Raw genomic sequence first — 21,644 nt, forward strand, 5'->3', positions numbered from 1 at the left:
GATCATGACATGTCAAAATGTAAATCATAACACCGTGTTGTCAAACAATTATTTGAAATACATATAACCACACACCTCATTCTCACATCACCTCAGGAAAAAAATACTATGGAATCAATTCAAGTATCTACCGATTCCATCGCGTGAACAAAATATATATTTCCTCTATTTAGAGAAATTGAAACTAACACATACTATGCCCCCCCAGCTGCAACTTCTTTATTAGGTGGGAGAGTTGCTCTGCAACTTCTCCTCTTTTGTAATGTCTTTTTTCCTCTCTAATATATAAGATGCGCAGTTCTCCTGCGGTTTTCTAAAAAAAAAAAAAAAAAACGAGAACATGCATTTCTTTGATCTATTACATCAATACAGAAGGGCACAAAACACACTGAGTGGGAATAACTGAACCATATTTCATTATATTGCAATGTAAAACATAATACATGTATAGAGTGAACTATAGATCATTGTTGAGATGAACTTTTTCCTAATGACCCCCAACTTTTCTATTGGATCACAAAACTGAATCGACAAAATTTCCTCGATTAATCCTCTTGGCAGTTGACAAGCCACCATGTATTCGTTTTACTGTGATGTTGTCAGAAGGATATTCAGTGTAGCTGTTAACAAATCCCTGCGTCGCCTCTGGAGTCCTGGCATTACCTTTGAGGGACAGTATTCAAACTGCGCTCCAGGTCAGGTCTTGCTTTTTATTCCTTCTTGTTATGGAAAAAAGAATTTCAATTCCGACAGAGTTCCACCATTTGTAACTATATGGAAGCTGAAATTCACTGGGAACAGTTATGCCAAAGTGGACAAGGTTGTTCGAGTCATCTAATTCCTTCAGCTACAACAAAGGTCCATGCCCAGTAGGAAAATGACTAGGATGAACACCACGCTTTGGCCTTTCATTACCATACCGTCTCATTTCAACTGGACCCCAACCAAGAATTCCTGCAGAACTACTAGATTCCTGCAACCTATTTCCATTTGTCATAATTGGAGGTTGATACAAAGGCTGGGTGTCAAACTGATTATCAGGGTCTGCTCTCCGTCGACGCTTCCAGGCTTCAGAACTTCCAGAGCTCTCATTATTGTGCAAAGACTCAGAATTGTACTGGAGAGACCTGGTTGGCCTATGGTTTCTTGTAGGATGAAGTTGATTTGAGTTACCTCCCTTGCTGGAAGGAATGGATGTGAAATTGGCACCATGAGATGGGCCAACTCCACCTTCCAGTTGGTCTTGACTAAGTTTCAAATAGAGATCATGCAATTGCTCCCCAGACATGTTTGAAAAGGTGGCAACATAATTCCATAACCTCATGGTCATGCCTGCAATCAATACAACAATTTAGACAGGAACTATTAAGGGATCCAACTATATGGAATTCAAAATCATCTGCAAAATGTTAAGACAGAGAGACTGTCTCGAGACTGATTTTGGAGAAGAGAGCATATACACTTACGGGAGGTGCGGCTACACTTACGGGATTGCCTATAAGATTCACTGTGTTGCCGGACAACTTCACCAATTTTGTCCCCAATTATCAGGAGATACTTGCGGATTCTTGAAAGAACCTAAACACAGTAAATTAAGATAAGATTGAGGAGGGGGGAGGGTGGGGAGGCAGCAGTTTGAGAATACATTGTCCACACAAAGCAGATACCTTTTCCTTTGGGAGGTTTACACTTGTATTCTGCAGCCTGTCCAGGCGCTTCAAAGTTTCCTGTTCCTCATTTAAAACTTCAGAGCACCATTCGAGCCACTTCTCCTCTTTGTCCAGACGATACTTTGTCTCTGCCTCTGATTCAGAAATTTCACCTTCTTCTCTTGCTTCAGCTTCCATCATTACCTTGCGCTTCTGAATGTCATCTTTGTTCGGCTTATTATCCTCTTTATCTGGTGCATCCTTTTGTCGGCCTCTCATTGATCGAGCTCCACTATTACTGTCGTTATTGACTGTCTGGCGGGCATTTCCTTTGACTTTTGAGCTATTACCGCTAAACTTAGCATATTCCTTGACAAATACAACTTGTCAGCATGATAGAATGCAAAAAAAATAGAGTGCAAGGTAACACCTAAACGCCACTGTACTTGATCCATCCTATGGGGCATTCAGGGTTGCAATTTGATAACAGTTCAAAACCTGAACTTATCAAATGATCAGGACATGGTAGAAGGCTTCAACTATTAGTAGTCCGTAAATTAGATAATCACATACAAAAAAACAAGAAAAGAACATTGTCCAAAAGTAAACAAATTCATGCGCATTTAAAAATAAACCGCACATGAACCTCTGGTTCGGAAGAGGTACCTTTTGCAGGAGAGCGCTAGCACGGTTATCCAAGTTTGGAGCACGTGGTAAAAATGTCTCTCTCTCACCAAGTGTTGCTGGTGCAATTTTTGTTGTCAGGCCAAGCTTTGGATCCAAACGTATTTTCTCCCAATTCCCGTAGCCATACCAATGAATTCCAACCATCAATCTAGCATCATCAGCTACAACCATACAAGAAAAAATGATAAGATTCCCATGTTTTATAGAATGTCTAAGCAATTAGGGTTGAAATGCAATTACTTTCAGTCCATCCACAGCTTGCTGACCACTGAGGCTTTTTATAAGGTAGTTGGATGCGGTATTGCTTGATTGGATCTTTGTATCGTGCAATGCGCTTTGACAACAACTGAAGCTCTTCAACACGAGCTAGCAATTCATAGGCCTTCACAGCTACACCGAAAAAATCCAAAACTGTGCCCTATATTGGAAGTGCACAAGTGAACTTAACAAAGGTGAGGTCATGAAATACTCTTTACAGTTACCAAAAAGGAGAGAGTTATTACCTTGATATCTGTATTCTCTTTAACAGCTTTCTGACAACCATCAATCAACAAATCAAATAGCTCTATTTGTGCTTCATGTGGTGCCTTCTCTAGTACACCACCAACATCATCCACAATTAAGTCAATCTGGGTTGCATTCCCAAATTTTTTAACCTAAAAAAATTCACATATCAGGGTGAGAGTGCATCAACAAACATATTGCTTCAGAAACAATGCCAGATGTAGTGCAACCAAATCAGACTAACTGATCTCATAGAAAAACTTTCCACGAAAAAACTTGCAAAATCAACTAGCAATTACATGCCCATAGAATTAGACTATATATTTACTTGTTCTACACTAACGGGCCGAGGAGGGAATGACCGCCCTACCGCCCTCCCGGTATTATACTAAGAAGAGACCAAAACAATGGTCTCGGCCAACAAAATCCCCGAACCCTAGCCCCCTATCACTAACGGGCCGGCGTCAAGCGTCCACTCTGCAACGGCCCAACCGGAGGGTGGCGCACAAGACGTAACCCGAGAGCAGATGGGGCACAACGAGGGGATTTTTTTAACCAAGCCGAGAAATTTGGCCCCGAGGGGAAACGTAACCGGGACTTGGATGTGCTACTCAGAAGCCTTTAACCACTAGGCTAAAGGCCCTTTCGCTAATGCAAAGTATTACAATCTCCCATCAAGCTGTCAACTCAAAGCAAAAAGAGACGATGCAATGACATATTGATAGCATGCTAAGACAGAAGAATGATAGAGCCTTTAACCACTAGGCTAAAGGCCCTTTCGCTAATGCAAAGTATTACAATCTCCCATCAAGCTGTCAACTCAAAGCAAAAAGAGACGATGCAATGACATATTGATAGCATGCTAAGACAGAAGAATGATAGATAGGTACATAGATAGATAGACGTGTATATTACCGCTCGTACAAAACGAGAAGCATCCTTCTTTGGAATATTACCAAAAGACCACTCTCGTACTTGAGCTACTGCTCCATCAACCAATGGTACTGAATTAACTGTTTCCACTGTTCTGCCAGAACGCCTCCTTGGCTTTTCTTGTGCTTCAACTGCACGTCTTTTCCTGTTATTATTTTTGTCAAACTGGGGATCTTCAACATAACTCTTTTTATTACGTGCAGCACGAGGCGCCAAAGTTTCCTGAAGAATATCAGTTATCACTATCTGATAATGTGTATATGAAGAAATGACTAAAGCAGGTTATAATAACTGGGCAAACTGGCTAGCCAATCAAGACCTGAATAATATCTGCAGGATCTGGCTGTATTAGCCTACTCCAGAATGTTGCATCATCCTCGCCACTGGAAAAGTTTGCGACCTATCCAAAACATGAAGAATAAATGTTAGTTCAGAATACCTCCTGCTCAGCATCAGCAAGCATTAGCAATTAGCATACACATCACATGCCTTGAAAGCACTAAGAAGCTCATTTCCTTCCTCCCCTTCACCACCCTTTGTCTCGACTTTCTCTGCTCTCTCAAGAATTTCATCAATGTCCAAACTTTCAAGGTTTCTCTTGGCCTCTTCATCAGTCTTGTCTTCTTTGAACAATTCCTCTGCTCCAAACCTCAAGATAGCCGAAAGTTCATTCTGCCAAGTGATGCAGTTTACATCAGAATTGTAAAACAGTGCAAAAGGGAAATAGGGAGGGAACAAGAGAATACAGTATGAATCTTTTTTCCCTTCTGGTTCAAAGGGAAATAGGGAGGGAAATAGGGAGGGAACAAGAGATTACAGCTCGTCCTATTACTCCCTCCGTCCCAGTATACAAGGCGTAACCACTTCTGGTTCAAAGACCAAAAAATGCATTTAATTCTCTCTATACCACTGCATCGATGTACGTGTGCATAGAGAGAGTGTGCCTTATATTGTGGGACAAGAACAAAAAGTGGTTACGCCTTATATTCTGGGTAGGAGGGAGTAGAAGGCAAAAGGAATAAGCAAGTGCATTTAGCTTCTAAAGTGAACAAAATTAATGTGATAGGCACTTGAATTTTCAGCATTTGATAAGCTATACGAAAATTTCTTGAAAGCAACATGTTACAGCTTGTTTCAACCAGAAACTACATTCAATGGCTGCCCCATAATGAATTTACAGTGTGTTGTTCAATTCCCTAAGGGAACTTTAAAGTTTCCATGTTAGATACAAAACAAGTCACTAATGAATCTTGTAAACCACCCAATACAAAACTTATAGGGTAATTCATGCCAAACAGTTAGCCTAAAACAAGGAAAGAAGATAGTCGAAAGCAAACCTACCTTGTCAAATATGGAGCCACCCTTTTTGGATTCTTTCTTCTCAAGCCTGCCCTCAGCATTTAGCTTCTGAATAACCAAGTGATCAAGAACCTGAAATAGGAAACAATAGGTAAAAAGAACAGTTCAATAATCCTACTAAAGAATACATGAACAATGCACTTTGACAACCATCTTTTTCTTTGCGCGTTCCAAAATATCCTCTTCAACACTTTTGCATGTGACGAAGCGGTAGATATTAACAGTTTCCTGTTGGCCAATCCTATGTGCCCTACTCATGGCCTAGCAAAAATTGAACCATAAAAACATAATAAAGATAAATAAATCTTTTTAAGTTAGACACACACTTGCAGGAGGAAGAGAATGAGAGGAAGAACCTGCAGATCATTTTGTGGATTCCAATCTGAATCAAAAATTATCACTGTATCTGCAGTTGCAAGATTAATACCAAGTCCTCCGGCACGTGTGGATAAAAGAAAACAGAAGTCATCACTTCCAGGAGCATTAAAATGTTCCATGGCTTGATGACGAAGATCTGCTCTTGTACTACCATCAAGCCTCTGAAACTGAAATCCCCGAAGGGAGAGATATTCTGCAAGGATGTCCAACATCTTAACCATCTGCAAGGTGTCAAGTAGTAATCCACATTAGGCGCAGATACCTTAAAAAATATTTTGCTTTCAGAAATATCATGTGAGCACTGTAATGTTTTAACTCCTAAAAGGGATCTATGCAATCACAAAGAGCTGCAAAAATAGAAAAGAATCAGTAGGCGAAACAAGTAGAATTTTTTTCCACAACAGCCGAGACGAGTTTCATTTCCATGAAGAAATGAAATTAGATTACAATTTTAAGTTGTAGCCTACAGATTTAACGAGAAAAAGAAGTGAGTGCCTGATCCTCTGAACATGGTCAGTTCATTTGGCTAGGCAAACACCAAACAAAGTCATTGTTTTGGTTTCCAAACACCTGCCATTTAGAAATAACTAATGTTTATTCAAGCATTTTTAATTAGTTTCCAATTCTTTTCATTTAGAAACATTTTCCAACAAGTGTCCCTCTGAATGCCTCTCCACGGATAGGGGGAGCCCCAAATACCTGCAGGGGAAGGTTGCCATCTGAATGCTTTCTCGGCAGCAGTTCCAGCCCTTTGTTGAAAGAATTGCAGATCAACTCCCTAATTGGAAAGCTGACTTGATGTCCAGAGCAGGAAGGAGAATTCAGGTGCAACATGTTCTCACAGGCATGACGGTTTATTTAGCAATGGCAATTGACATTCCCTAATGGGCCTTAGATGCCATTGATAAGATAAGAAAGGGTTTTCTATGGAGAGGCAGAAAGGAAGCAAAGGGAGGACATTGTTTGGTTGCCTGGGGAAAGGTGTGTCGACCCCTTCGGCTGGGAGGCTTGGGAATCTCTAGTCTCCTAGAGCTTTGTTGGGCTCTCCGCATGAGATGGTTGTGGTTGCAGAAAACAGATTTGGGGCGACCTTGGGCAAGTCTTCCCATACAGGTCCCAAACAAAGCTAGGGCTTTTTTCTCTATGGCTCTTATTTCTATGGTTGGGGATGGTTCAAACACCTTGTTCTAGAATGATAGATGGCTGCATGGCACTCGAATCGCTGATATTGCCCCTAGCCTGCACAAGTCAATTCCAAGAAGAATTGCTAACAGAAGGACGGTGAAAGAAGCACTTTTAAACAGGAAATGGATTTCAGATATTAGGGGGGCTCTTACAGTAAGAGTCTTGGTTGATTATCTAAATCTTTGGGAATCCCTCACAGAGATTGAGTTACAACCAAACATAAGGGATAAACATGTTTTCAGCCTTGCTTCAGATGGTAAATACACAGCAAAAGCAGCTTATAAAGGCTTGTTCTTAGGATCTGCTACTTTTGATCAGTACAAAAGAATCTGGAGATCTTGGGCCCCCTCAAAGTGTCGTTTTTTCGTTTGGTTGGTGGCACACAACAGATGCTGGACTGCTGATCGTCTGGCCAAAAAGGGCCTGAATCACCCGCACAGGTGTCCTCTTTGTGACCAGGAAGATGAAACCATGAACCACCTCCTTATTTCCTGCGTCTTCACAAAATTTTCTGGTATATGCTCCTAAGGAAATTTGGGTTACATGCCCTGGCCCCACAGCCTGGCCTCACATCCGTCTTAGAGTGGTGGAAGGGGGCTGCAGAGGCAGTGCAGGGAATGGTCAAGAAAGGGCTGGATTCTCTCATCATTTTGGGTGCCTGGAAGATATGGAACTTCCGCAATAGATGTGTGTTTGATGGAGAGACCCCCAGCCTTTCTCGAATCCTGAAGCAGGCTGATGAGGAGAGAAACCTTTGGGAGCTAGCAGGGGCCAAGGGTCTCTCCTTTTTGGCTGCTCCTTTGTCGGTAGCCTGAATTCCTAATGGATTTGTTTCTTTATGCTTGTTTCTGGCCTCCGTAAGGAGCGTTATTGTACTATGTATTATGTTTTTCCTCTTCTTAATATAATTAAAGGCGCAGTTCCCCTGCGCTTTCGAGAAAAAAAAAATGAATGCCTCTCCGCCATTGTCATGAAATCATTGTATGGTGAAAAAAATCTACTTTTTAGTGAAGAAAGTAGTTTGTTGAAATCAGTTTTGCAGTTTTCTGATTTTTTTTGTTACTATATCATGATGTTGATCTATGCAACCAGCTGCCCCTAACTTAAGTTTCTCGTTCTACCACTAGCAAAGCAATACTCTCAAAGGTGTACTCAACAGGTTGACATGTAAGTAGCACTCACATTCTTGATTTCTCTCTTAGGGCACCCGTATCCCGTAGTGCTTGTTTGAACCAAACCAAACTGCACTGAAGGGCCCCTTCATATTTGGTTTGGTTACAGGTTCAACGCCTCTAGAAGTCTAGAGTCGCGTTTAGTTCATGGGACCGCAGCAGAGAAAAATAAATGAATCCACATACACATTCTTTATTCTCCAATTCCCTCTTTCCATACTACTGTTGCCACAGAAATCAAACACTACCAGCAGTCAAGTCCACTCAAAATAGCTAGCTGGCCCGCACAACCTCACAGACCCAACAGTGCAACTTCAGACTAAGGCATTAGGAGGCTCGATTTTGGCAATTATGAGCTTGATTGTGCCAGCACAACCTCAATTTCCTGTCACCCGCCCTACTATCTCCACTACCAGTCACTAATCACCCCACCTCCATGGCCACCAACTCTTAGTCCGTCCTTGTTAATCTTCCTCAATTATTATTTTATTATTCATTTCTGCTGCCCAGAGGTCAAATGAAGTTTGAGATGCAAAATGAGAAATATTTTCCCTCAGTACAATAGACAGATGTATCCAATTGTTAACACTATCTAAAATTTGAATAACAAATCAAGTGGCGAGATTCTGGTAGATACAAACCTGTGAGAATATAAGCACACGATGGTTAGTCTCCCGTAGTCTCACCAATAGTTTGTCCAACAAGACAAGTTTACCACTACTCATAACAATCCGTTCAACTTTATTCCGATCGCCAATGCTATCTCCACCATAACCGTGATCGGCACTTTCAAACAAAAATGGATGGTTGCAGCATTTCTTCAATTCAACAACAATGTTCAAAAGTGATACCTGCATATGCCATGATCAAGTCAGTTTGGTAGCCAATGGCCAAGTGTTGCCTTGTGCCCATGCTCCAGTTTGCTAGGTAATGCACAGTGAGGTGAGGAACTGCTTGCGCTAGCAATAGCAGGTGAGAAAGAATAGTAACATTGTTCCAAGCAAGATAATCCTGGCAAACACCACAGCTTTTAGCAAGAAAAACGGTCCTAGACTACCAGCAACAGTATATATTCATGTATGAACATAAGGGTCAACTTGCTACATACTGAGACAACCAAATTACATTCAATTCCAAGATAAAAAAGAGCGGTAGGCCGGTAGCTAACAAAAAAAACCAAATGCACCCATTGAAATAACTAAAACTAAAGCCTAGAATCCTACAAAATACTCTTGAAGATGTCAGGCTGTGGAGTTTAGTTGGGGCAACAGTCCTTAGAAGGTTATGCCCTAGTTTAGGGATGTTGGTCTGTATATTCCTCTACCCCCCTCCCCTTCTTGGCTGCCTGTTCAGGCAGTTTGTGATTTGGTCGTATACAGACCACCCCCCTTTTCTTCTTAATATAATGATGCGCAGTTCTCCTACGTGTTTGAGAAAAATAACATAAGCCGCAGAAAATTAAAAAACATAAGAACTTGATTAAAAGAACAGGATGTAACAAAAACCTGATTCCCACGGACTCCTTTATTTAGATTCTGGAAATTCCGCTCTAAAATCCACTTGTAGTATCTAGTAAAAAACAAAAAAGTTTAGCCTCAATGTATAAACAGAGCAAGTTATAGCTCCAGGTCCATGGTCCATGCAGGATTTGGAGCTTGTAGGAAAAAAACGAAAGGTCTAAGAATATGGGTTTGATCCAAACTAATAGGAAAACTTCTTTAAAAAAAGAGGTTCAAGAAAATCAGAATGAAGTACTCACTGTTTCTGAAGGGGTGACATCTCGACACGTAGAATCCGTTCAATTTTAGGAGGTAAAGACTTCTCGACATCTTTTATAACCCGCCTTAGAATATGAGGCCTCAATTCCTTATGCAGATTCGCAAGCTATAAGAAAACCGGCAAAAGACGTTATGGTTATGAGTTTCAATCAACGGAAAACCAACATATTATATGATGTTCAGTAAATATAAAGCTTTCATTTGGAACACTACCTCGGTTTCATTGAAGGAACTCAAATTTTTGTATCTTTCAACAAAACTATCCTTGCTGTTGAATTTAACTGGATCAAGGAAATGAAGTAATGCCCTACAAACAAAGGGAACTCAGAAACGAAGGAAAATGAAGGATTAAAAAAGATTAACAAAACTGAATTAGACCAGATGTAGCAACTGTGAACAGATTGCTGTTTTTCAAAATATTAAAAAAAACTCGACCTGCGGGGGTAAGACAGCCCCCGAGCATTGTATTAAGAAGAAAACCTTCTCACACAGGTCGAGAAAACCCCCGAACTCCTGCCCCACCCATACACAGCGGCATCGAAGCCCATGTGAGAACGACCACGACCGGGGTTGGGCCTTAGACCTGTGCTTTGGCGTGGGACAGACGAGGGGATTTTTTTCAACCACAGCCTGAAATTCGCTCCCACGGGGAGTCGAACCTAGGACCTGAGGAGTGCTACTCAGACCACCTAACCAACTCAGCTAGAGGCTCTTTCGCTTTTCAAAATATTATAATTCCACATAAATAAAAGATAACATATCACATATAATATAAGTTAGATATTATAACTCCACATAAAGATCCATACCAAAGCTCTTCCACACTGTTCTGCAAAGGTGTTCCAGTGATAAGCAGCTTATTCTTAGTGCTGAATTCCTGTAGAAGCAATACAAAATCAGTCTAGTCATTAATCCCAATAAAAGTTGTGTGATCCAGAAGCTAAAAAATTGTTTCATACCAAAAGGGTAGTATATAGTGATGCTTCACAATTTTTCAACCGGTGGGCTTCATCAACCATAAGATAGTTCCATTTGATCTTGGAAAGAACCGCTTTGTCCTTGAGAATCACCTCATATGTAGTTATCAACGTATGGAATTTTACATGACGCCCACCCTTCTTGTCTGAAAAAAACTCATGCTTCTGGCACATCTGTGGCAAATATAAAAAGATACAACCAAGTCAGTGTTAATTAGAGGTTGAAAGCGCGTTTTGGGGTTCTAAACTGAAAATCGCGGTGTTTCATGTGTTTTAGACCATTAGCTACTTTCGGGCCCAGTCTGTTAGTTACTTTTGGGGGTCCAATACGGCTCATGGGTGAAGTTTTGGTAAGCCACAAACCTCTCTGTTTTGGTATTTAACTTCATGTTATTGTCTGAAATTATGATATATTGGTATTTTCCTATGTTGTTTAAAACTACGTTTAATTTAAAAGTCAAAATTTCACCCATGAACGTTTCAACATGTTATCGTTCTAATAACCTTGAACCAAGGTGAATAAAACAAAATTAGGAAGTGTATTAGTTAGAATTTTGAGCCTTATGATTCCTCAATCCAACTAATTCATATTTTTAACTAAAAATAAATGTAACACGAGCAAACAGAATGAGAAAGGAGGCAAGAAAACAACACAATTCAACACCCTAAAGAAAAGTCAAACAACAAAGTGCTACGTGTTGGAACTGGACCACCGACACATGGCGAGCCCGTCGGATCGCCTGCACACGCGGCGCACCCACGCACACACCCAGGCCGTCACACGCACCCGAAAGCACAGCAGCGGGTTTTAGGTCCGTTGGGCCAACACCCCCCCCCCCAAAAAAAAAGCTAGCCCATTAGAGGTTGCACCCTCAACCATATAAACCATGTTTGCTCACCCACAACTCATAATGTGGGACTATTCCCAAGTTTCCCAACACTACGCACATCAATATATAATTTGTGCAGAGATCCATGTTACAAAAAAATTTCATTTAAACAACATTAACAGTTCATCTCAACGACATGTGATGTTATCATAACATAGATAGACTACAGCCTCATAAAGATGGAACATTCCTGTTTTGGAGGAAGACGGGAAGCCTTGTAGCGGCTTTGAAAACTAAGAAATGCTATGTGTTTTCAGAACTTGATCTGGAAGGAATATGAATATGTCCCTGCTAAAGATTGTGGTCATGGTGCAAAGTTGGAAACTGCTTTGCACTCAAGACAAGCTCCAGTTCTTCAACTCTAAGTTGGAAGAGCTAAAGAGGTTGGTGTCTATGCCAGCCAGGATTTCTGGCTGGACAAGATATCAAGGCCTGAAGACAGCTTCACATATGAGAACGCAGGTGACTGGCAACCCACAAGGAGATGATGGAGTTACTGAACAGTGGCACTTCTTTTAAAGAGGCGGTCAAGTCAGGGAAAGTGGCTCAATCAGGTTGTTTTTGGTCATTGTGGAGCATGAAGTTTTGTGTAATTGTTGGTTGTTTGGTGGTCATCAGTCTCTTGGTTATGGTTGGGGAGGTGAATGGTGACTGTCCTGCACTTGTTGAATGTTGTAAACGCTGATGGTCTTTAGCTTTGATAAGACAGACTAATCCCTTAAACTCTAAAAAAAGAAAGAAAAGTTTGATAGTCCTTTTGGACGTTCAATTTTCCTCGCCTTAGCATATTGGTTTCTCTAAACTTTTCTAAATCATAGAAAGTGAAATGGAAGTAACACAAAGAAGTCCATCATACAGAGTAATCTAGGTTCAAAGTCATGATATTGTTAAGTCGTCACAAAAAACTATAATTCAGGTAAATTTAATAAGATACTATTCTATTGTATCAGCCTTTTACATTCCTAATATTTCTTTTTTACAAAGGCTTCTAATTTCAAAGGGGAAAACCTAACACCATGCAATTTACAAGTTGAAACCTAAAGTTACTCGCCAGTTCAAAATATTCATACAGGAGGGGCGGTCTCTCTTACAGATGATATGAAATCCTAGTGCTGACAGCGAATAAATAATTCTCAGCAGTAAAACTATTTGGTATTATCAGGTAGAGATTATATTTAGCAAAAAAATAACAGTATACAGTTTTAGTCGATAATTCTTGTTGCCAACATTTGACAACATAAAAAACAGATGGAGAATAGTTTAACATACCTCTCTGCTGGCACGGTTGCCAACATAAATGACAACATTCATGTTGGGCAGCCACTTCCGAAATTCTTTTGCCCAGTTCGACAATGTTGACAGTGGCACAACTACAAGAAATGGACCATTGATTTCTTGAGCATTCTGCGACAAATAAATCAGATATCAATATTAAAAGACAATTTCATTCATCATAATGATGACAAGAAAATACAATGAGAAATAATTACATGAAGGAAGCCAAGCATGGAAACAGATTGGATAGTTTTCCCCAGACCCATTTCATCAGCAAGTATAACATTAGTATCATTTCTCCACCTGTGTCACCAATCAAACAATCAAAAAACGAAATATTTGTATTCTGTTGTGCATATATGTGTTATGAATTGAAATATATTCAATATGAGGATACTAGACCTGAATATATAGTTATATACACCGATATAGGATAGTGACCAGGTAGAACAATGACTATATATGAGACCGAATACAACAAGGTTGTATTCCGTCTCATATATAGAAGTATAGAGCCTTTGTTAGATGTCTTTGTATGTGTCACACATGCATAGACATCTAACATCCCCCTCCTCAAACTCAGGGTGGATCAAACACAATGAGTTCAGAGAGATATAACCTATGATGATCACTGATTTACACCTTCACAAAGAAACCAACTGAAGCTCTGAAGGCACATAGTGAAGATCAATCATATCATCCTAAACCTGTGCACGTGTGTAATAGCCTAATAGGCATCAACACCTATATGATTAGTAAGCTCATGCTTGACCGGATCACGAGCAATACTAATAGCATTTGCACTGTTTTTTCCCCTCAAAAGCAGCATTTGCGCTGACAGACAAGAGGAGTCAGCGTAGAAACAGAAACACCAAAATTCTTGAACAACCATTGTAACCAAATAACCTCTTTAGTCACAAGGGCCATAGCACACAACTCAACCTCTGCACTCAAACGAGAAACTGCTACCAAATTCTTAGTCTTCCAAGCAATGAGAGAACCATCAAGAGAAACACAATAAGCAGAAAGAGATCGTCAATCCGAGGAATCACTAGCCCATGTAGTAAGACCTAAGACTTAAGCTATGAAGAGCTAGAGCATGAAAAGGACGGGCGTCTAGATATAGTCCCACGAAGATATCATAGGCCAAAGCATGTGACTATAGTGGACCTGGGTGGGAGCGAAAACAAACTGACTCAAAATGTACAGGATATGAAATGTCAGGCCGACTTACACCAAGGTAAACAAGACTCCTTAAAAGGTATCGATAATAAGATCCTCAAGGGGTTCACTATTCGTGGCACAAAGGTGTACATTGAGTTTCATAGGAGTTTCAATTGTTCGTTAATCAGTAAGAGAAGCCTGATCAAGATGAACTTGAATGTGCTTCTCTTGAGACTAATAAAAAGTTAAAAACCGTCAGATGAAGAGAAAAACTTTATCCCAAGAAAATAATGAAAAGGGCCAAGATCAGCATGAGAAATTCTCACAAAGATGTGCCTTAACAAAGGCTATGTACTCAGGATTATCTCATGTGATGATCATATCATCAACATAGAGAAGAGTCTGACCACGAGACAAAAAATCATAGAGAAGGAAAGAACCCTAACCCTAAAAATTGGCTTTGGTACCATGTTATTTTTCTCGAACGCGCAGGAGAGCTGCACACCATTATATTAAGAGAGGAAAAGGTCCAAAGTGGACCGAAATACAACGCCCTGTAGGGCAGAAAAAAACAAAACACCGGACCCAATTACCAAGACCTAACACCCCTCCTCTCCAACACCCAAGAAAGGTGCAACAAAGCAAAAAAAGGAGAGGGCTGATAGGCCCTACTAGACCCTATTTAAGGCGACAACCAGCCCCAGACTGTCTATATGCTTAGCTCCCGCCTTATTCCAACTGATCAACTCATCTAAAAACTGAAATCATGTTATGAATTGCACTATATTCAATATGAGGGCACTAGACCCAAATATATGCACATTGCCCAATACAGGATAGAGACCGTGTAGAACAAGGACTCTATATATGAGTCCGAATACAACAAGGACACATGCATAGCCATCTAACAAGGACTCTATATATGAGACCGAATAGACCAAGGATATGTACATTCATATTGATCTTACGTACCCATTCACGAGAAAGTTTAGTCCTTCCAGCTGATAATCACGAAGCTTACCAGCTTTTAGCCATTCTGGCTGATCATCAAGCCTCCTCAAACTAGCTGGAAATGTAAAGTTCGATTCAGTTAAACTCAACAATAGTGATTCACCTGTGCTAGAAAAAGTACATTAAATGCCCTAAAACCCACACAAAAAGGTAAGCCAATGCAAATCCATATTCAAACTATGATCATAAGAACATTGTAAATTTCCAAAGGATAAAGACCACTTAATTTGCTAAAAATATCACATCATAGATTCATGGCAAATAGCATACAAATAAACACTCGATAACAAAGAACAAAGGTGAAAACCTACACAAAAGGAACAAAATAGCATAGAAGAGTTTTCAACTAGTATGGCTTATGTATTAAATATTTTCTAGACCAACAATAAGTAGGAATGTGAAGGGCAAGCTTGGTACAGTGGTGAGAGCTGTCTCACTGAGACACTGAGTCACCAAGTCCCAGGTTCGAAGCAGCCACTCCGCATTTGAGGAGGAGGCTTGCCTCAATTTATCCCTTCTCCAGACCCCACTCATGTAGGAGCCTCCGGCGCTAGGTCTACCCATTAATAATAAATAGTAATGTGTTACCTTTGCTTTTCTTTCGTTGGAAATCTACTGTTTTCCCAAGTATAGATGTGGCAGCTTCACGAGCCTACCATTTAGTGCAAAGCCGGTCATGATACAACATTACACACTAAGGTAAATTTACACAAGCTATTATAGAGTACTGAGTACTTACCTTATATTCATCAATTGCATCTTGAGCAAAATCGATATCTGTATCTTTTTCCCTGAAACAACGCACCAACAGCAAGGTCAGTCAGACTAATGCATACTAATTAAACAGTAAAGGCATATTCCTATTTCCTACAATAAAAAATTAACATCCACCAGATAGAATATAAAATGTATGAAAGATCATCACATATAATCATACTCTGAATCAACAGAGGTAGAGATATTGTGTATATGATCAAAGCTCATTCATGTGCAAAACAATAATCATAACCATAAAACTGGATACCATGCCATGAAAATTACCAGGTAGATTCTGCATAAGGAAGTCCTTGCCATTTGACTAAATATTCAGGAACCAGATCATCTCCATCAGCTTTGCTGACCCTATCAGCAAATATCCGTTCAACCTGAAGATTTAATGTCAGAAGATATGCAAAGCGACAATGAACAGTGTAGATCAACAGTCAACCTGACTATATTGTTTAATAAGATCCAGCTCCATCTCCTTGCCCACATCATGCACCTCAACCTGATATATGAATATGTTAGCATAACCAGAGAAACATATCAAATTAATGCCAATATGTTGCCAAGTAAAGAAGCCTACGGACGCAAGCCAATATCACACCATAACCACTAATTAATAGCAGCGAATTTAACCTAACAATGACTTAATTTTGAACATCATAAAAAGAACTACTGTGTAAAAAAACAGGGACCTTCCATACAGAAAGAGGCGCCAACATTTCCTTTACATTTTGAAGTTTTATCACAGTGGATTTTCATATCTGGATGCTGAGATATAAAAGGTGACATGCTTCAATTCATGTTAAACTTGAAATTGTTATCTACTGGTTTACCTCTTCACGTGATAGTGCCCTCTTGTACCTCTGTTCCTCAGCAACTCTTTTCGTGTAATTTATTACCTTCTTGAATCCACTAACCTGTCATGTAGAGGTTACATGAGTGAAAGCAGATTTAGAAAGAACAAAGACAAAGGATTAAGCACATACACCTAACTGACATACAGATAACATTATATATATATATATATATATATAGTCTACATAAGTACTTACACTTTGAAGCTCTGATAATGTCTTCCATTGACAATGCAGGTAAGACTGGCCTTTCCATTTTATATAGAACTCTAATTCATCCCACTGTTGATCAAAGTCCGATGTTAGGCTGACAACAGTAGGTTGAGCTGATTGGTGATTCTTTATTGCTTCTTCAGCTACACCCTTGGGTTGATGCCAAAGAACTTTTTCAATTGTTTCTCCGTCTTCCTCTTCCAGCTCCTCCTTCATGAGCTAGATTACATTAGAACTTGTTAAGGTGGTCATAATATATATGGATTGATTTTTTACACTATCAGAAGAAAGTAACTACAATTAACAGCATAATAGATGACATAAACAATAAAATATAGACAAAAAAATTAGAATACAAATATCTAGTTTTTCTATTGTCAAAGAAGCAACTTAAAAGTGAAAATCAGAAAACGAATAACAACATCAAAAATATAGCACAAATGCAACTAAAGCATGATAACAGGTAATATATGACAACTAGTTTGCCAGTTACCGGTTATGAATCCTCAGTGACGAAATTGCTACTTTCACTAATAGTTTTGACCTCACCTTTTGTTGTTTAGTTGACTTCTCCTCGCTATCATCACTTTCTTCGCTTTCAACATATGAGATCTTTTTCACTGTCCTCCTTCCAGAAGTTCGAAGCTCATTATGAGAATTGATTGGGGCAACATCACTGCGGCCCACAGATTTCTGATGCAACCTGTCAGGTCTTTTCGATCTGTGTTTGAAATCAGCATCACTGGGAAGATCTGAATCTTTTCCTGAAGAATATTCTTCATCGCTGTGAGACACCCCTCGTTTTCGTTGAGCTGGCATGGGCAACTTCCTTCCCTTGGAAGTTTTAGTTGCTACAATCTTAAGTCGTTTAGGTTGCCTCCGGTTCTCAACAAAGTCATCATCATCATCTGAGAGTTCAAGGCCATCATCATCGTCGCCATCAGAATTCTCACTATCCATAAACTTATCCTGTGAGTTGAGTGTTTCAGAGGGTAGATAATCGAGCAAAAAAACTCTAATAGTTCAAATACAAAAAATAAATAGCATTAATTTGATAAATTTCCTTGAATGGACCAATAAAAACTCAGTGATGCAGAAGAAAACACAATGACATAGCTATGAAACTATTTATTTATGTATAGGGCCTTAGGGCCCGTTTGAATGCACTAGAGCTAATAGTTAGTTGGCTAAAAACTTGCTAGTGGAATTAGCTAACTAATAAATAGCTGGATAACTATTAGCTAATTTTAGCTAGGTTGAACCAGCAAATAACTAATGGTTAGTTGAGGGTATAGCTAATAGTTAGCTGGACTATTAGCTAGAGGTGTTTGGATGTCTCCAACTAAAAGTAGCTAATAGCTAAACTATTAGTTGAGTTGTTTGGATGTATGTAGCTAATTTTAGCAGCTAACTATTAGCTCTAATGCATTCAAATAGGGCTCTCGTACACAAGCTAACCCAAATAGTAAAAGCAAGATGTAGCTTAATATGTGGAAACTGTAGCATGTTACAGTTATATGCCATTCCATGCAGAGCAACTAAGGTGTTGTTTGGTTCACGAAATGTAACGTAAATGGCAACGGTAATGATTCACGCTCGAGTACCAGCGTCCAGCGGTAATAAGTTTGAATAGGCCGATATCAATTTCTAGTGTGGTATCTGATTTTAGTTGGAGTTAAACAAACATGATGTAACGTCATCAGTTATCTATTACATTACAAATATGTGAACCAAACAGCACCTAAGTAAATAAATGACCTTATCAGTAGCTTTGTCCGTTTCGCTGTCTGGCTCAAAATCCACATCAGCGGGGTCGTCTTCTGCAGGTATAAGAAAAAAAATGCCGATCAACTTGGGTTTTAAGCTGTAACATCATGTATACAGACACAAATAAAGCAATAACACATTTATTTTGTTAAGCACAAGATCCCATATTTCAATATACCATCAGCGTCATTGTCATCGTCATTCTCATCATTATAGTCATCGTCATCATCGTCGTCATAAGCATTGTACTTTGACGCCTTCATTTGTCGTGAGCCAGATTTTGCTGCCCCACCAGAAGTGGAACAGCTTGATTGCTTCGTCCCGCCACGATGCAACGATTCAATCTGCTCCTCTCCGTCCTGCTCATAATAGTCATCGGAGAGCATTTCCTCAGCAGGCACCTCACCATTTGCCCTGTTCAGCTCATCATCCTCTCCACTATCATCCAAGCCATCATGCAAGCTAGCAGCATTCATTCCTCTACCACTATTCGATGGAACATCCTCGGCCATCTGTTTGGACCTGGAATCCTTCAGAAAATTTGTGCCCCATGGACCACCAGAAGATCTGCCTCCTTTCTGGATATGCTGCCCTGATGCCTTCTCAGAAGAGTACAAACCTGACTGGCCCGCCTCATATTGCTCTGCTTCACAATGGTAAGCATCATCTGCTTTCTCATTTAAGTTCCACTGCCTAGAACTCAGGTCAACATTCCCATCCTGAACTGACTCGTAGATGCCCTCATCTTCGGCCTTTTCATTCAGGTTGTACCCTCCTGAATCAGCCTTGCTCCCGGAGTTGCTGAAGAATGCCATCCCAGATTATGGCATTATATGGAATACCTCTCACAGGCTCAGTATCACTCCTGCAGTTCATGCAACGAAGTCAATTCAGAACGTGGCCAGTGATCAATATGCCGTGCCATAAAGAGGGCAATCCAACTAGAATCTAATCAATTTCTAATGCTTTTTGTTAGGGGTGATCATTTGAATGCCAAATGGATTAAAATTTTCAGGTGAGGGACGTGACTCGAGCCCAGCTCTAATCAAAATCGATCAGCAGAAGCAGAGATACACCGGTGAGCAGCCTCGGGTGCGTAGAATCAAGCTGAACTCTGAAACCCTAAATCCCAAACGCTTGACGCGCGGCCACGCAGATCGACGCGTGCGGCGGCCAGATCGAGCAGCCGGCGGCGCGGATCGGGCGGGCGGCGCTCGAAACCGGTGCCACATCACGCGGGCACATGCCTCGGAACCAACCACTGCCACAAAAAGCCGCGAGGTGGCAAGGGGACGCACCTTGTGCCGCGGCCGACGAGAGGAGCAGGAGGCGGCGGGCAGGCGGGCGGGGACAGGCAACGGGTGCTCAGTCCCCACGACAGAGACGAATGCTCGGACCGGCACGAGGCGGGTTTTTCTGGCTCGACGCGGGCGCCTATTTGTCTGCGCGATCGCCGTCGCCGGCGGCCGCGGGGCTGGCGGCGGGAGGGGAGCGAGAGGGGCGGGGCGCAACGCCCGTGCGATTTATTCAAACAGAACCGGGCGAATTTCCGCGATTTTTTGCGGTATTTTCCACGATTTTTCGTCTAGGATTCGGATCGAAGGCGGGGACAGGAGGGGGGCTAGACGGCGGCGATCGCCGGAGACGGGCTCCCGGCGGGGAGGCGCGGCGGCGGCGGCGGCGGCGCGCAAGGGAGAGGGGTGGTTATCTAACACAAGGGGGTAAGGGCGATTAGGAAGGGCAGATAAGTTTTTTCCCCTCTCTCTGTATGTCTCTCTCTCTCCGGCTCTCGCCTTTTCGCTTGTGTATTTGTCTCGGTCGCGTTGGGGCTTGTAACAGAGTATTTCGGGGCTCGCTTGCTCGTCTCTGGACGCCTCTGAATTCGTTGGTGGGACCAACCAGTAAGCGACGCGTATATGTGGGGTGTGGCCGTGTGGGAGCCGTCCGCCTCGGCGGCGCCCCGTCACTGGTGCTTTCTCTCGATGGCGTGTGGGGTCGGGATCGTGGTGGGGGTGGGGATATATTGTCAGTGACTGCCATCCTCGTGGGTGTCGCGACGTGCGTTGGTGTGCCACGCGGCGTTCGTAATTTCTGGAGGGTTCACGGCTCCATGGTTTTTGTTTGTTGCAATGTTGCTTCTCACCCAGGGACACACCCTTTGGAATAAATAATAAACTGTCATTATCTATCATGGTCTCTGTTATTTGTCTCAATCTCGCTATCACTGACATCTAACACAATCTAACACGTTATCAGCACTGCTCGCAAAATCAAGGAAGAAGACAACAGATCACTCGTAGTTGAAGAAGGTTGAAGGTATGGAACCTACCATTCCTCTCTATATTCGTTGTTGGAAAAAATGCCATCAGTGGCTACAATTGTACAACCAGAGGGCGTTGTGATGGCACGGCCCAGCGCGAACCAGCCTCGGCCCCCGCACAAGGGCGGTGTGGGCCATCAACGGCAAGGCCACGCGCAGGGCAGCGCGCCTCGGCCAACCGCAGCACCCTACGTGATGGGACTGACTGTACAAGGGTCATGGGGCTCCCGCACAGGGCCTGCGACCTCCCTGCCAGGGGCGTGGCACGAGGCCTACAGCCTCCCAGGCGCGTGCTCGGCCACGGGTGAGCCCCGAGCGACCCCGTCGGCGTGTGCAGCGGCTCCCAGGCACGGGCGCGGCCGGCTCCGGCCATCTGGATCCTGGTTGTCGCCTCGGTCTGCTTGGACGCGGCCTGGGCGCCTGCTCGGATGCGGCGTGGCTGCCCGCTCGGGCGCGGCGCGAGAGCCCGACCAGGGCGCGGCTGGTCCCAATGCGGGCGCGGTCGGCGCAAAGACGTGGCGGCTGGGCAAACCGCCCTGGTGGCGGCAGCGACTGGGCATGGGTAACCCTAAGGCTGTCTCCAGCAACAAACTCTATACACTCTTGTACGCTAAATTTAGCGATCCAAGCGTTCGCTACATCCTCCAGCAACGAACGGTAAACCAGTCGCTAAAGTACCGGACGATGTTCGTACACGCTATTCTCAGCGATTCACTGTGTGTCCGCTATCTGTCCTTTCTGTGAAATCGAGCGTGGACTTGGG

At 42.0% G+C, this 21,644-nt stretch overlaps 1 protein-coding gene across 4 annotated transcripts; it reads right to left on the reverse strand.

Annotated features, from left to right (window-relative positions):
• Positions 1–393: 393 nt before the first annotated feature.
• On the reverse strand, positions 394–20,552 carry LOC103633530 (protein CHROMATIN REMODELING 5). 4 transcript variants are annotated; one of them, XM_020540744.1, is made up of 31 exons: positions 19,860–20,552; positions 18,740–19,426; positions 18,553–18,614; positions 17,344–17,763; positions 16,780–17,004; positions 16,561–16,644; positions 16,170–16,229; positions 16,004–16,107; positions 15,702–15,753; positions 15,551–15,614; positions 14,924–15,017; positions 13,003–13,090; positions 12,782–12,916; positions 10,605–10,796; positions 10,455–10,522; positions 9,859–9,952; positions 9,627–9,751; positions 9,373–9,436; positions 8,509–8,718; positions 5,489–5,731; positions 5,283–5,393; positions 5,115–5,204; positions 4,263–4,445; positions 4,093–4,173; positions 3,756–3,995; positions 2,840–2,992; positions 2,577–2,754; positions 2,316–2,497; positions 1,668–2,018; positions 1,488–1,578; positions 394–1,332 (listed from the first exon to the last, which is right to left on the reverse strand). In XM_020540744.1, the coding sequence occupies exons 2-31, from the start codon at positions 19,374–19,376 to the stop codon at positions 848–850; spliced, it is 5,166 nt and encodes a 1,721-aa protein (XP_020396333.1). In that variant the 5' UTR covers positions 19,377–19,426; positions 19,860–20,552; the 3' UTR covers positions 394–847. The 4 variants fall into 4 exon arrangements, with proteins under 4 accessions (XP_020396333.1, XP_020396332.1, XP_008653436.1 ...); XM_020540743.2 differs by having other exon boundaries at positions 1,467–1,578; positions 19,860–20,550; XM_008655214.3 differs by having other exon boundaries at positions 16,780–17,013; positions 19,860–20,550.
• Between the last annotated feature and the right edge of the window lie 1,092 nt (positions 20,553–21,644).

Source organism: Zea mays, chromosome 7 (assembly GCF_902167145.1).
Source record: "Zea mays cultivar B73 chromosome 7, Zm-B73-REFERENCE-NAM-5.0, whole genome shotgun sequence".
NCBI lineage: Eukaryota > Viridiplantae > Streptophyta > Magnoliopsida > Poales > Poaceae > Zea > Zea mays.